Genomic DNA, 12,622 nt, shown 5'->3' on the forward strand with positions numbered 1-12,622 from the left:
TTACGATAAGTCCGGCAAATCAAAAAACAAGAAGAGCCATTTTTTTAATTCGGTAAAAAAACCCACAATATTTCAAGAGCCACAATGCACATGAATACGAGACGGTCGTCCTGAATAACGTCACGAAACAGTCCTTAGTGAGCCGCATGTGGTTCCGTAGCCAAAAGCTACCGACCCCTGCCCGTGGTAAACTGGACTTCCATGTTTCGATTTAAAGCTTTCGTGACTGCAATGATTCATCTTCTTTGGTTCTTTCGGTAAAGTCACGTAGAATGAGAATAAAATAAATTGATAAAATAAAATAAGACGAGACTGTCTGGTAGGACAGCGCTGTCCTACCAGACAGTCTCGTCCCTTCACCTGATGAAGGCCGCTTGTGTTGTGGCCGAAACGTCGTGAGAATATTATTGTGTTATTTTATTTTATCAATTTATTTTATTCTCATTCTACGTGACTTTACCGAAAGAACCAAAGAAGATGGACTTCCATGGTCAACCGATCTTCGTGGTAAACTGGACTTATATTTTGAACTGGACTTCCATGGTGACCTTGACTTCCATGGCAAGCTGGGCTTCCATGGTGAACTGGACTTTCACGGTGAACTTGACTTCCATGGTGAACTTGATTTCCATGGTGATTTGGATTTCGATGGTGAACTGGACTCCCGTGGTAAACTAGACTTCCGTGGTGAACTGGACTTTCATGGTAAACTGAACGTCCATGGTGAACTGGATTTCCAAGGTAAACTGGACTTTTAAGGTAAACTGGACTTTCATGGTAAACTGGGCTTTCACGGTTAACTGGACTTTCATGGTGAACTGGACTTCCATAGTGAACTGGACTTCCATGGTAAACTGGACTTCCGTGGTGAACTGGACTTCCATGGTGAACTGGACTTCCATAGTGAACTGGACTTCCATGGTAAACTGGACGTCCATGGTGAACTGGACTTCCAAATTAAACTGGACTTATATGGTGAACTGGACTTTCATGGTAAACTGGACTTCCAAGGTAAACTGGACTTATATGGTGAACTGGACTTTCATGGTAAACTGGGCTTTCACGGTTAACTGGACTTCGATAGTGAACTGGACTTCCATGGTAAACTGGACATCCATGGCGAATTGGATTTTCACGGTGAAATAGACTTCCATGGTAAACTGGACTTCCATAGTAAACTGGACTTCCGGAGTGAACTGGACTTCCATAGTGAACTGGACTTATATGGTAAACTAGACTTCCATGGTGAAATGAACTTCCATGGTGAACTGGACTTCCGTGGTAAACTGGACTTCCATGGTGAACTGGACTTCCATGGTGAACTGGACTTCCATGGTGAACTGGACTTCCGTGGTAAACTGGACTTCCCTGTTCAGGGGACGGCAACCAAAATAACAATAAGAGCCTTTATAATTTCAAGAGTCGCACTGCAGTCCTTAAAAAGAGCCACATTGCGGCTCCGGAGCCGCAGGCTGCCGACCCCTGCACTATATGGCCCAGGTAATTTTTTTTTATAATAATCTCGATGGGTCCTTACCTGAAGGTCATGAGTGCCGCGACGTTCCACACGGCTCTGCCGCACAGGCATCGCCCTTCACACGGAGTAAAACAAAAAAAAAACTGCAACCGTCCCGAACTGAACCGTGAAAAGAACAGAAAAAATTAACCATGGGTTTAAATGATATGTAAATATTTATTTCACAATATTCAAAAATAAGTCTCATTAAAATAACGTTATTATTTCAATGTTGACAAATTAAATATCCTACAGATAGTTGAGCTCAATGCCAATAGGGAGGAGACTACATGTTTCAATAGGAAAAGTGTGGCTTTTTTATATGGAATGTATATGCACTTGTGATACAAGGTTAAAATACGTACATCTAAGTATAGTACTGGTACAATATTGAAAGATAGCAGTGCATGTATATGACTGCATGACAGCATATTTTAATTAAACACTAACCATCAGCAAATGCTATCTTAATCATCTTCAAGAGGGATGTCAAAATAGTTAATATAATCTTGCAAAGATCCTTTGAAACATTTTCAAAGGAAGACAAAACCTCATCACCAGTTGCTCTTCTCGTGCCAATACGCACCTAGGCCTGTGCGTGCCAGCTTGTCCCACGTAAGCCTTGAGCTTCGCTCGTGACAAAAGGCTCTCGTGAGAGTTTCAGGTCGCAGCTATGCACCAATGACATCACTTGATCATGCTTGTAAGTCAATGTAAAGTCTTAATTTCTGTTCACAGAGTTTTAAATTGTACCTGGGTACGGATCGACACAAGACAGCGCTTTTTGTGGGTTGCATCTTCCTTCAAGCGAGTAAACGATTTTACAGTTGTAAACAATTCTGCTTTACTGGTTTCAAACATTTCTGAAGCCAATGGCTCTGGTCCTTTGTGGTGTTCGTTAACTTGGCCCCGACCATGCCTGTGCTAGAGCAGTCGTTCACTGAGTCGTAACAGTTTTTACATGACCACAGGGCCACGACGTCACCGTGTGGTTCAGTAAGGCGCACAAGAGTGGGCCATCTTAGACATATGCTTTCACACGTGATCTCTGGGTATATTTTCATAGATTTAACCTCAGGAATCGCTCATACCGTAGATCACATTCCCACTCCTGCAAAAGTGACTTTGGCCTCAATGGGCTCTCACTTGGTAATCAATTAAGCTTATGGACGTACGCGCACGTTCACAATTATCAACCGGCATCGTTTGGAGTAGACCTGTATAAAATGTGAGCGAGCATCTGTTTGTTTTACGACCCTTGCGTGGCTCTGCATTTCTCCGGTCAGAGTTCTGTCACCTCGAGGATCTCCTGCCCGGCGGCAATGATGCTCTTGTTGATGGGGATGGTGCACGTGGTCGAGTTGTCCAAGCCACCGATGCCCTTGGCAGCGTGCGCCCCCTTGGCCGGGTGCGCCCCCCGACCGTCGCACGGCCTGTAGCGGTGAGCCGGCGTCGACTTGGCCGACTCGCCGTAGCCCTCGTCCGTGCGCACCGTCTCGGAGCTGCGCGCCAGGCCATCGGCGACCGCCCCGGCCAACCCGGGCCCCGACGCCGACCCCGACCGCGACCTGTCGTGCCCGGCCGCCCGCCCGGCGCCCGCTCGCCGCTCGTCCTCGTGGAGGCTGCCGGGGTCGGAGGTTAGCAGCGTGCCCGCGCTGCCCTGCAGGGCGCGCACTCCCTCCCCTCCGCCGGGAAGCTCCACGGGGGGGTGGTGGCGTAGGCGCAGCGAGGCCACCACCTGCTCGGGGTCCGCCAGCCCATCCCGCTGCTGGTCGCTGCCGCTCGCCGCCTCGTCCGCGTCATCGGATCCCGCTGGTATGAGCTGCGGGGGCGCGAGTGGGGGGTGACGGTGCGTTACGGTGCGTCGCGGCGGGGCTCTCGTTTCACATCAAGTTCACGCGAGTGGCCGGGACGGTGCGTCAGCACGCCATGGTTGTCTGTGCCTATTGGGAGACGCGTGTTTTTTGGTTTGTTTTTAAACCCCATTGCAGTATTTTGGGTCGTTTTTAAATGTGGCAATAAGCCTCCTGTGACGTGAATCTTTAGCATCTGCATTACAGCAGATTGGGCACTCTAATACATTAACCATGTAGAATTAACAGACAGGAATGGCGTTGTTAGTGACTGTCTATTGAGGATGGCACCGCACACGAGAGAGTGGTGTGACCAGCAGCACACCCAGCGTGGATGTTTAAACACCATACCAGGAAATCGTTTATTCCGCTGTGGCTGGGAATTAAACTCGGGTTTCCGTGTTGGGTGCGCAGCACATGAAACACTGCGTCACCATGTGCCACAACAGACGACACAAACACGCAATGATTTTGTCGTGTAGTCTTAACAGACGGTTGGGGAAAGTGCTGTTAGCGAGCCCCTATGAAGGCCAGCATGGCACATGAGAGGGTGGGTTGCCGGCACCATGCCCGGCCGCCTTTGTCTCCCCAGAGCTAATGTTTACATACCGCACCAGGTACTCATTTAAAGCTAAGTCGACCTAAGTGAGGCCCAGGGATCGATTCAGATATTCGGCACTATTATTGGTCGCAAGCAGGAATTAAGATAGGTTCGCCGGGTTCATTATGTAAAGCATTACTGAACACCAGTGTTCTTCACTAATTTTCAGATAGGGGCCACTTTCGCCGACAAGATATCGGCGGGAGGGATGCCACACCTTTGAAACCATTGGGGTTTGACAGCAGCACGATGATGGGTGGTGTTTTCACATGCTGTGTATTGTTGGGAGCCACATACAGACACACACGCACGCAGTTCTGGGAAGACTCATGTGCAGCACGAGGTACAAAGGTCAGTCAAGTCCTAGTTGCGCTTCAGCCATGCCGAGTGCACACCGAGCTCACGCGCTGTGGCCATCACAGAGGAATGGAGAACAGAACGTTTTGAAATGGGTGACGTGGAATGGGCGAGGAGGTTCGAGAGTCTGGGAGAGTGCGGGAGAGGGGGTGGGGAGTGCGGGAGAGGGGGTGGGGAGGTGCGGGAGAGATGGGGGAGAGGTGGTGTGGGGGGAGGTGCGGGAGAGCGTGCGTTGAGGGTGGGATGGAACCTCGGTGGTGGATGAGCTCTCGGCGATGCTAAGCGACTTGTGCAGCACGCGCGCTGCAAACAGCTTTTTGAGGCGCAAGTAGTCGTCCAGCACCACCTTGAGCAGCGAGCCCTTGCGAGGAGCGCAAACACAGATGCGGCAGCAGCAGCAGCAGCGAGTGCGATGGCAGTGGAGCGCAAGCGTGAAGAACAACGGCAATCACAACGGTCGTCATCAACCCCCTCCCTCTGTCTCTCTTCTCTGAATGAGGGCCATTGCCCACAACGTCAGCCAAAGTTTGTGGAAGGTTTTTTTTTGCAATGCCAAGAATAATAATAGTTTATAGCCGTTTGTTAATCCACTGCTGGATAAAGGCCTCCTCGTGCTGCATCCGCCATGGAAGTTGTTTGACCATACGTCACTGTACTGGTCAGTACGTGTTGAATAGGGGACCCAGGCCTGGTTCAGATATGACTCAATAATCGTGTTAGCAGCGGCTCGAAATCTAATTCAAGTTAATCACTGCATCATAAGGCAGTGTTAATAACGTGTGGTGAGAGTTTTTGATTTTCCACGCTTGAGTACGTGTGCAATACTGAAAAACATGGAATGGAGTTGGTCACAAAGCCACACATCAAGCAGTTTGTACCCAAAATGTAACAATCTCCTTCCCTCCCCTCATCGCCATCATCTTCCCCACCGTTCACACTCACCTACACCCATCATTCTAACCATAGGTCTCTCTTTGACAAATAATTTCGGTCTCAACGGGCTCTTGCCTGGCTATAACGGTCGTCCATATCCATCCAGTCTGGTGGCTCAGCGCTTGAGTGATAGGTAGGTTGGGAGTTAACTTGGCAAATTATCCCTCTGGGGTCAATAACATGAATGCCACTGTATGGGGAAGTCAGCGATGGTTGTTCTATTGAGAGACTCGCCCCTGACATCAGCACGTGGATGTTCTACCTCAGGCCTATAAAAACGAGAGACGAGCACTGCCTCGACACTCACTTGGGGAAGGACACTGCTCAGTTTTTATGGTGAGGCTCTGGTGAGAGGGAATCGATGTGGTGAGGCAGCTATCGGAGAGCGCACTCTTCTCTCCAAACGGGCAGAGAGATGCCGTGGCTTGACTTGGCACGGCGTCGGAGCACATGGCGGCCGTACCTTGACGGGGCCGTCGCGCATGATCTGGCCGAGCCGTGCGATGTTGTCATACTCCTGGATGGCAGCGCGCAGGTAGCGGTCGTCCTCGGGTTTGGTGCTTCCTGTCAGCGGATCTCGGCCAAATGTGCCCTGGTGGGGGGGGGGGAAGGGGGTCAAGGGGGCAGCCTAATGAACTGACCAGCGTGGTTCATAATAGATGTTTAAGAAGTTAGGCCAAGTGATAATCTCACCGATTTTGTGCCATAAAGGCCCTCCACCACCCGACGTGGCCAAATAGACTGAGTTCCTTTGTTGCTTCCTCTTTTTCTTTATTTGTATGACTTTTGAAAAGCGACGGGCGCATTCGTAACGGTGAGTTTCGCGAAGTACCCACCTGTAAATTTTGACTTAAAGCTTTCGTGACTGCAGTAATTCACATTCTTTGAACCTATCTACGTGACTTTATCGAAAGACCCAAATAAAATAACAAAAAATAACAAAAAACTACGACGTTTCGATTGCAACACAAGTGGTCGTCATCAGGAAAAGGGGGGTTAGCTTCTAAAGACAAACTGTTTATAAAGGTTTCAAATGGGCGTGGCCCAAATGTCAGCGGCCAATGTTAATGTAAGTGGTGTGCAGCGACTGTGGCGGTGGTGGGTTTTCCACCAATCAAAGGGCTGCCAGGTAAATAATTAGCATATTAATGTAAGATCGCCGAGCATCCTCCATGGCGAGCGTGCCGAGGTGGCTATGTTAATGTGAGAGATTACCATGTTAATGTGAGAGATTAACATGTTAATGTGAGAGATTAACATGTAAATGTGAGAGAATAGCATGTTAATGTGAGGGATTAGCATGTTCATGGGAGAGATTGACGTGTTAATGTGAGAGATTAACATGTTAATGTGAGAGATTAACATGTTAATGTGAGAGATTAACATGTTAATGCGAGAGATTAACATGTTAATGTGAGAGATTAACATGTAAATGTTGCAACATACAAACTCCACACGGAACAGCGTCCGAGTCGGGAATCGAACCGAGGCCCTCTATGAGGCACGATTGTTACCGCTGTGCCGCCCGATAGCTCATCAACATGGTGAAGGTCAGGGCTCGGTGGGAGGGAGGGAGGGAGCAGACACGTTACTGTGACGGCGCCAGCGCCCGCTGCAGCGAGGATGAGATGGGCATTTTAACGGCATCGTTAATTTCTGCGCGATGTGCGTCAGTGTGGTGGCGGCATGGCGGAGTGGCAACGCTCGCGCTGCTTCACAGCAAGAAGTGCATGGGTTCGATCCCTGACTCGGGCCCCTTACTGCGTGCAGTTAGCATGTTCTCCCCCCGTTCTGTAATGGCTTTCCTTCGAGTTCTGCGGTTTCCTTCCATTGCTGAAAAAAAGTATCCAATGTGACTGGTATTGGCCAAACATACCCATGCTGAAAAACATCTTGGAAACTACTTAATTTCAGACAGTAGCAAAAACTAGGCAGGAACCCTCCGAAAAAAAATAATCTTGAGACTCTGTGAGGCTTTCCTAAGTAAACAATCAAGATGATAATAAACATCCACCACGAAAGTGCAACGTACATATTGTACCGAGTCACGACCACAATGGTAAACTCACGTGGGTCTTGGCGGGGCTGTTCCACAGCTCGGTGATGTCGCTGAGGTTGTCCGGAAGGCCATCGTCATGCTCGGCCTGCGCCGCCAACTCCATGTCACGGTAGTAAGGGTCCAGCCACACCGGGTTGGCCCTGCGCGCCCACACAAACACTTCACAGCCGCCGCTCAGGCGACGGTGGACGACGGCGACCCGACCACCCCAGCCCGTTGTTGTCGGTCCGTCATTGGGTGAGGGCCTCCCACACGCCATGGGGGCTATCTGATCACACTTCACCGTCAGTGCGATCAACTATCCGATCATACATCACCGTCAGGAGAATCGGCTATCCGATCACACTTCACCGTCAGGAGAATCGGCTATCCGATCGCACTACACCCGTTCCTCCGATTAACATGGTCGGCTATATACGGTGCGAAAGAAGTTCAACATACAAAGATCCCCCCCATATAGCGTGTACAGACTGTTAGGGCAAGTGCTGTTTGTAAGTAGCGCCTATGAAGGCCGATACGGCACACTAAGGGGGTGGGTGGCCAGCACCACGCCCGGCCGCTTTTGTCTCCCTAGTGGCAATGTTTACACACTGCACCATGCACTCATTTGAGGCTGAGTCGATCTGGAGGAGGCCCAGGACCGGTTCAGATAATCGTCACTGGTGTTGATTGCGAGCGAGAATGGAAACCGGGTCGCTGTTTTTGCAGTGCAGCGCGCTAATCCCTACACTACATATACAGTGTGGATTGATGATACAAGAATGGATTTTTTCGTACTGCCCTCTGCTGTCTACAACATAGCTCCACAGCCCATGACTGTGTGTGTGTGTGTGCACAATGGACACCCAATTTGAGCACCACCCGGGCTCAAGCCCGTTTAGCGTCTCAGATCTGACGGGATTGGGCGCATTGCAGGTGATATTGGCCTAAGGCGTCCCGACACGCTCGCTCGGAGCTTTAGTCTTGGAATGACGATTTTGCGGGTCGCGTGACGCGCTGATTGAATTACATCTCGTGCCTTTTAATGTCAAGGCCGTGGGATCACTACCAATGTCACTGCCTTGTGATTCTGCTCTCGTTATCTCGGCTTCAGAGTCGAATTCGGCAGCTTGTGACGTAGACCAGTATGGTGATTTATCTTGCGCTTCTTTCCCAAAACAATTTGAGCAATCACTCCAGTCTTGGGCCTCGATTACTCACTATATTATTGTCTGCCCTTACAGTGTCCTCCAAACACTCTCGTGTCGTCCCTTTACAAGTTATAAGTAGAGCTACATCTGTAACTTGGTGATGACATTGCATTATACACCATCCCATTAACGGCAGCCCTTGCTGCGTGCAACTCACAATCAGAAGGTATGGAGCTTAAGACTCAGTCCGGAGTCAACTCACACCTTCATCCCTCTGAGTTCTATAAAACGTGTACCACCTAATGGGAAGGATACATGGTTTCACTCAGTCCGAGCATAGGAATGTAGAATTTCCAGCTTTGACTCAGGGCTATAAACGAAAGATGCGACCCTGGCGCGCTCGTCAAAGCAGCAAACCACTTTCACTTCGCATCGCGTTAAGCGCTTGCCTGCAGGATAACGCTTCCGTTATCGCTTTCAGCTTGTAGACTGTGCATTCAGACCACTGCGTCGGTGTGACTGACACTGCAACAGTGGCAATAAGTGGCATCAGTGGCTGCGATAGAACTGGCATTGAGGAGAGAGACAGAATGATCGTCCGACTTGCCCCTCCACGGCGAACTTGTTTGTGTTGGGCATGTTGTCCAGGATGTCCATGAAGCCCTGCTGGTTGCCTTGGAGTGCACAGGGGTCATGGGGTCAAATGCACAGAGAATGGATTTATGAGACAGGGGTTCAAAGGGGCCTCGCTTGAATGAGCGACCCGAACGAAACGACGCACAGGCGATGTTCGCTCACCGAGAGAGCCAGCAACGATGGCTCTTAGCTTCCGCTTGTGACTGAAAAAGACAAACACACACACAACCGCTAAGGCTGTATGCTCTGCACTAACATGGTCACAAGTGGCAGTTCAGAAATGCCGTAATGCCATGGTTCATGTAGGAGTTTGGTTTAGTCTTGTGGCATTGTAATGGTGAGCACGCTGGACTTGCCATCCAGAGGTTGCCAGTTCGATTCAATCTCCCAACAGTTGAAACAACGTGTACACTTCCTAAATCCCCACGCGCCCACCTGTGTCCACCCGGCAGTACAAATGAGTTCGCTGCGGGTAGTAGATGACAAGTCACGTGCTGCAAGGTAAAATGCAGGTACGCCTACCTGTCCCAAAATGCCTGGCCAGAGTGCAGTGTGTTAAGAGTGGCCACGTACCCTCCGGATTTCCCTGCACATGCTGTCACATTGGCTATTGGCTTATCCAGCAAGTGTGCTCGGCACTTGAGGCCACGCACGGGTGTGGGCACTGCCAACGTGTCTGTGGTGCGGGCAGCAACATGAATCCGCGACGCGGGAAGTCGGACGACTCACGTGGTCCTGTAGTACCAGTTCATGACCACGAGGATGGCAATCACCAGGACGAGCAGAATGGCCAGGATGACGACGGCCATCTGACCCCGAGGCAACACGCAAAGCACACGTCAGCCACGGGCAGCTCCGAGACAGTGGCGAGTGTGGGCAGGGTCGTGCGGGGTGACTCTCCTTGATTGATTGATTTGACAGTTTTTGTCTACGCGGGTAAGAAGCATTCTGCCTGAAGCTGTTGTTTTACGAGAATGACACACGGAGGGACCCTTAGTGGAAAAACAGAACGTTACAGCAGCGAATAAATCACATTGCAGACACTGGTGAGGCGCCCCAACTACCATGAGGTGTGTGTGTGTGGCTGAATCCGTGAGGTGCGTAGCTCACCCGGTGAGGGGTGTGAACTCACTTGTAGGGAGGTGAGGTCGTCGGACCTTGTGGCCACGACGGCCGGCTGAACGTCAAGCACGTTATAATTCCGGAAGAGGTTCTTTAGCTGCTCCTTGTTGTCATCTATGAGAGCGATTACCCTGATGCGTCACAGCAAATGCTTACATTATCATCATCGTCGTCAACGTCTTCATCATCGCTACTGTCGCTGTCGTCTTAATCGTCATCACCGATGTCGTGGATTACCATCGTTATCACTCGTCAATGACAATAGATGTTATCATCTAGAGTATCATGAGTAACATCCTTGCCATTGTCGGCATCATCAATGACTATAACCACACAGACAATTGTCACTGATGTCATTGACATGACAATCATCATCTTCACCACTACCATCATCCATTACCCATTTATAAAAAAAGACTAAGGCTCAGTGTGCAGTAATTAAAAAAAAGTAATCTCATGGGTAATTCCTCCCCCAGTGTCACTCTCTGCTCGTTATCCTCACACGATGCTCTCTCACTCACCTGCTGACATCCATGATTTGATTGGTGTCTTTGTTGACGACGTGGATGAGAACGTCCGACTGGGCGAAGTTCACCCGCCCGTTACTGTCCACGTGGTACTGGGAAAGAGGCCGTGCGATTGTTAAGTTATAGTCAACATATGGACATATTGGCGGTACACAGATGCAGCATAACACACCGGTCCTCATAAAAACAGTCTAAAATCTAAATTTGATTTAGCAAATCTGTTTATTAGTATTTAATTGATGCTGTCACCAATGTTCACGCGATTTGAAGTTTTATTCAGTCTACTGAGACTTGCTTAAAAAGGTCAATAATGACCGCTGATTTGGGTCCTTTGAATCGAGGAACCGTCCAACCAAGTCTAGGGCACGAGAAGTAAAATCTGCCTTTGGAACACGGAGCAGCCAATTGCCATCAGGCTGGGTGCTGCTAAACGGCAACAAACTGTGAAGCTTCATGTTCAGCCGCTCGTAATATTCGTCTTCGGACTGCTACGACATCACGAGAACTGATATTTATACACCCCGCAAGATTTTATGACCGGGGTTGCAAATCACTGGAAAATAAATAATGATTGCAAACCTTTTTTTTATATATATGGTGCTCACCACCGGTGTACCGCCGATACATTCATATCACCATCACTACGACGGAGCGTGAACCAGTGGAGATGTCTAACCGGCTGTACAGGCACAGCGAGCGAACGCGACAGATTCAAGGGTGTTTGTGGGCGGTGGCGTGGCCGTGCGGTAGCGTGCTTCGCCACTTGCTGCAGAGGTTCACGGTTTTAATTTGGCAGGCCGTCCTGGTTATTACTTCAGGTCTATCAACGATGAATTTCCGTGTTCACGTCTGCTTCACAGTGGACGTTAAAAGTTCTGGTGGCACTTTTCGAAAAGAGCAGGCCACTGCGTGCTGGCGTCATCATCCAACTTTGCCAAATGCTTTATTTACCTGTCAATCACGCAACGGGATTAGGGCAACATCACCCCCTCCTGTGAAACTACTGCAGACTGTGCCTATCTAACTACAGTAATAGCTTTGCACGATAAGAACGGGCCGAATATCACATGTACTAAATCAATATAATTTATATACCATATATAACGTTCTTCTGGAAAAGCCCGTGTAAATTATTTTATAAACTGATAACCGTCTCTCCTGTACATTTAAAATCGCGCGACATCTCGCGTGGTGAATGTGCGGTGACTTTCGGTTATGCAAGGGAAGTGAAAACGGAGCTCTGCGGTTTCCAGGCTCCAATAAGAACTGAGCGCATCGCAAGCGACTGCCCCATTCTCTCCACTTGCTGGGGGAGTCAGACCACTCCGCGGAACTGCGAGTAATGCCATCGATTGGACACTGAATATAGACCCGAAGCTACAGATGTCACAAGCTAGGGTAAGAATTGATCCTATGAAAGGTATCCGTAGTTATTGTACGCATTGGCTCGAGAAAGCTTTTGCAAAATGGTTTTCAAATGCTCATAATTGATTCGCGAGTAAAAATTCTGGTCAGGGGTTGACTCTCAACCCATTATCCCCGCAAGGTTGACGAGAATATTGCCACTCCGCTCCTGCTGACTCATGACCACCCGTGAAGATGAGCGCTGTTACGTGCGTGGTTTGCGCATTCTAAAATCATGACCAACGATCTAGACAAATGCTTTTGCGGGGTGGGTGAATTCATCATGTTTAGTTCACGCTACAAATATTTTAATGGGTGACAACAATGAACATTGTCTGAGATTTCACTAAAAGTGAAATCATTTTCAGTTTTGGGGGGCAAGCATCATGAGTCAAATCGTCGGGGGGGGGGGGGGGGCCTTGACCTAACTGAGCCCACGTATACGTTGTGTCGCAGTGGCAGCGTGGCCGGTGTGGGCAATGGC

General features: G+C 49.4%; 1 protein-coding gene across 2 annotated transcripts in view; it reads right to left on the minus strand.

Moving 5' to 3' along the window:
- Positions 1–1,673: 1,673 nt before the first annotated feature.
- Positions 1,674–12,622, minus strand: part of CDH23 (cadherin related 23) — a 234,593-nt gene continuing 223,644 nt past the window's right edge. The window contains exons 64-72 of one of the 2 annotated variants that reach the window (XM_032949465.2): positions 10,729–10,826; positions 10,218–10,338; positions 9,815–9,894; positions 9,248–9,288; positions 9,057–9,123; positions 7,330–7,459; positions 5,724–5,852; positions 4,578–4,688; positions 1,674–3,338 (exon numbers count right to left, since the gene is read on the minus strand). In XM_032949465.2, the coding sequence (XP_032805356.2) occupies positions 2,799–3,338; positions 4,578–4,688; positions 5,724–5,852; positions 7,330–7,459; positions 9,057–9,123; positions 9,248–9,288; positions 9,815–9,894; positions 10,218–10,338; positions 10,729–10,826 (1,317 nt within the window). In that variant the 3' untranslated portion in view covers positions 1,674–2,798. The remainder of the gene's footprint in view (positions 3,339–4,577; positions 4,689–5,723; positions 5,853–7,329; positions 7,460–9,056; positions 9,124–9,247; positions 9,289–9,814; positions 9,895–10,217; positions 10,339–10,728; positions 10,827–12,622) is intronic. The other variant, XM_032949466.2, reaches the window with a different exon arrangement.

This window comes from Petromyzon marinus, chromosome 8, assembly GCF_048934315.1.
Source record: "Petromyzon marinus isolate PM22_M1 ecotype Great Lakes invasive population chromosome 8, UKy_Petmar_22M1.pri1.0, whole genome shotgun sequence".
Classification (NCBI taxonomy): Eukaryota; Metazoa; Chordata; class Hyperoartia; order Petromyzontiformes; family Petromyzontidae; genus Petromyzon; species Petromyzon marinus.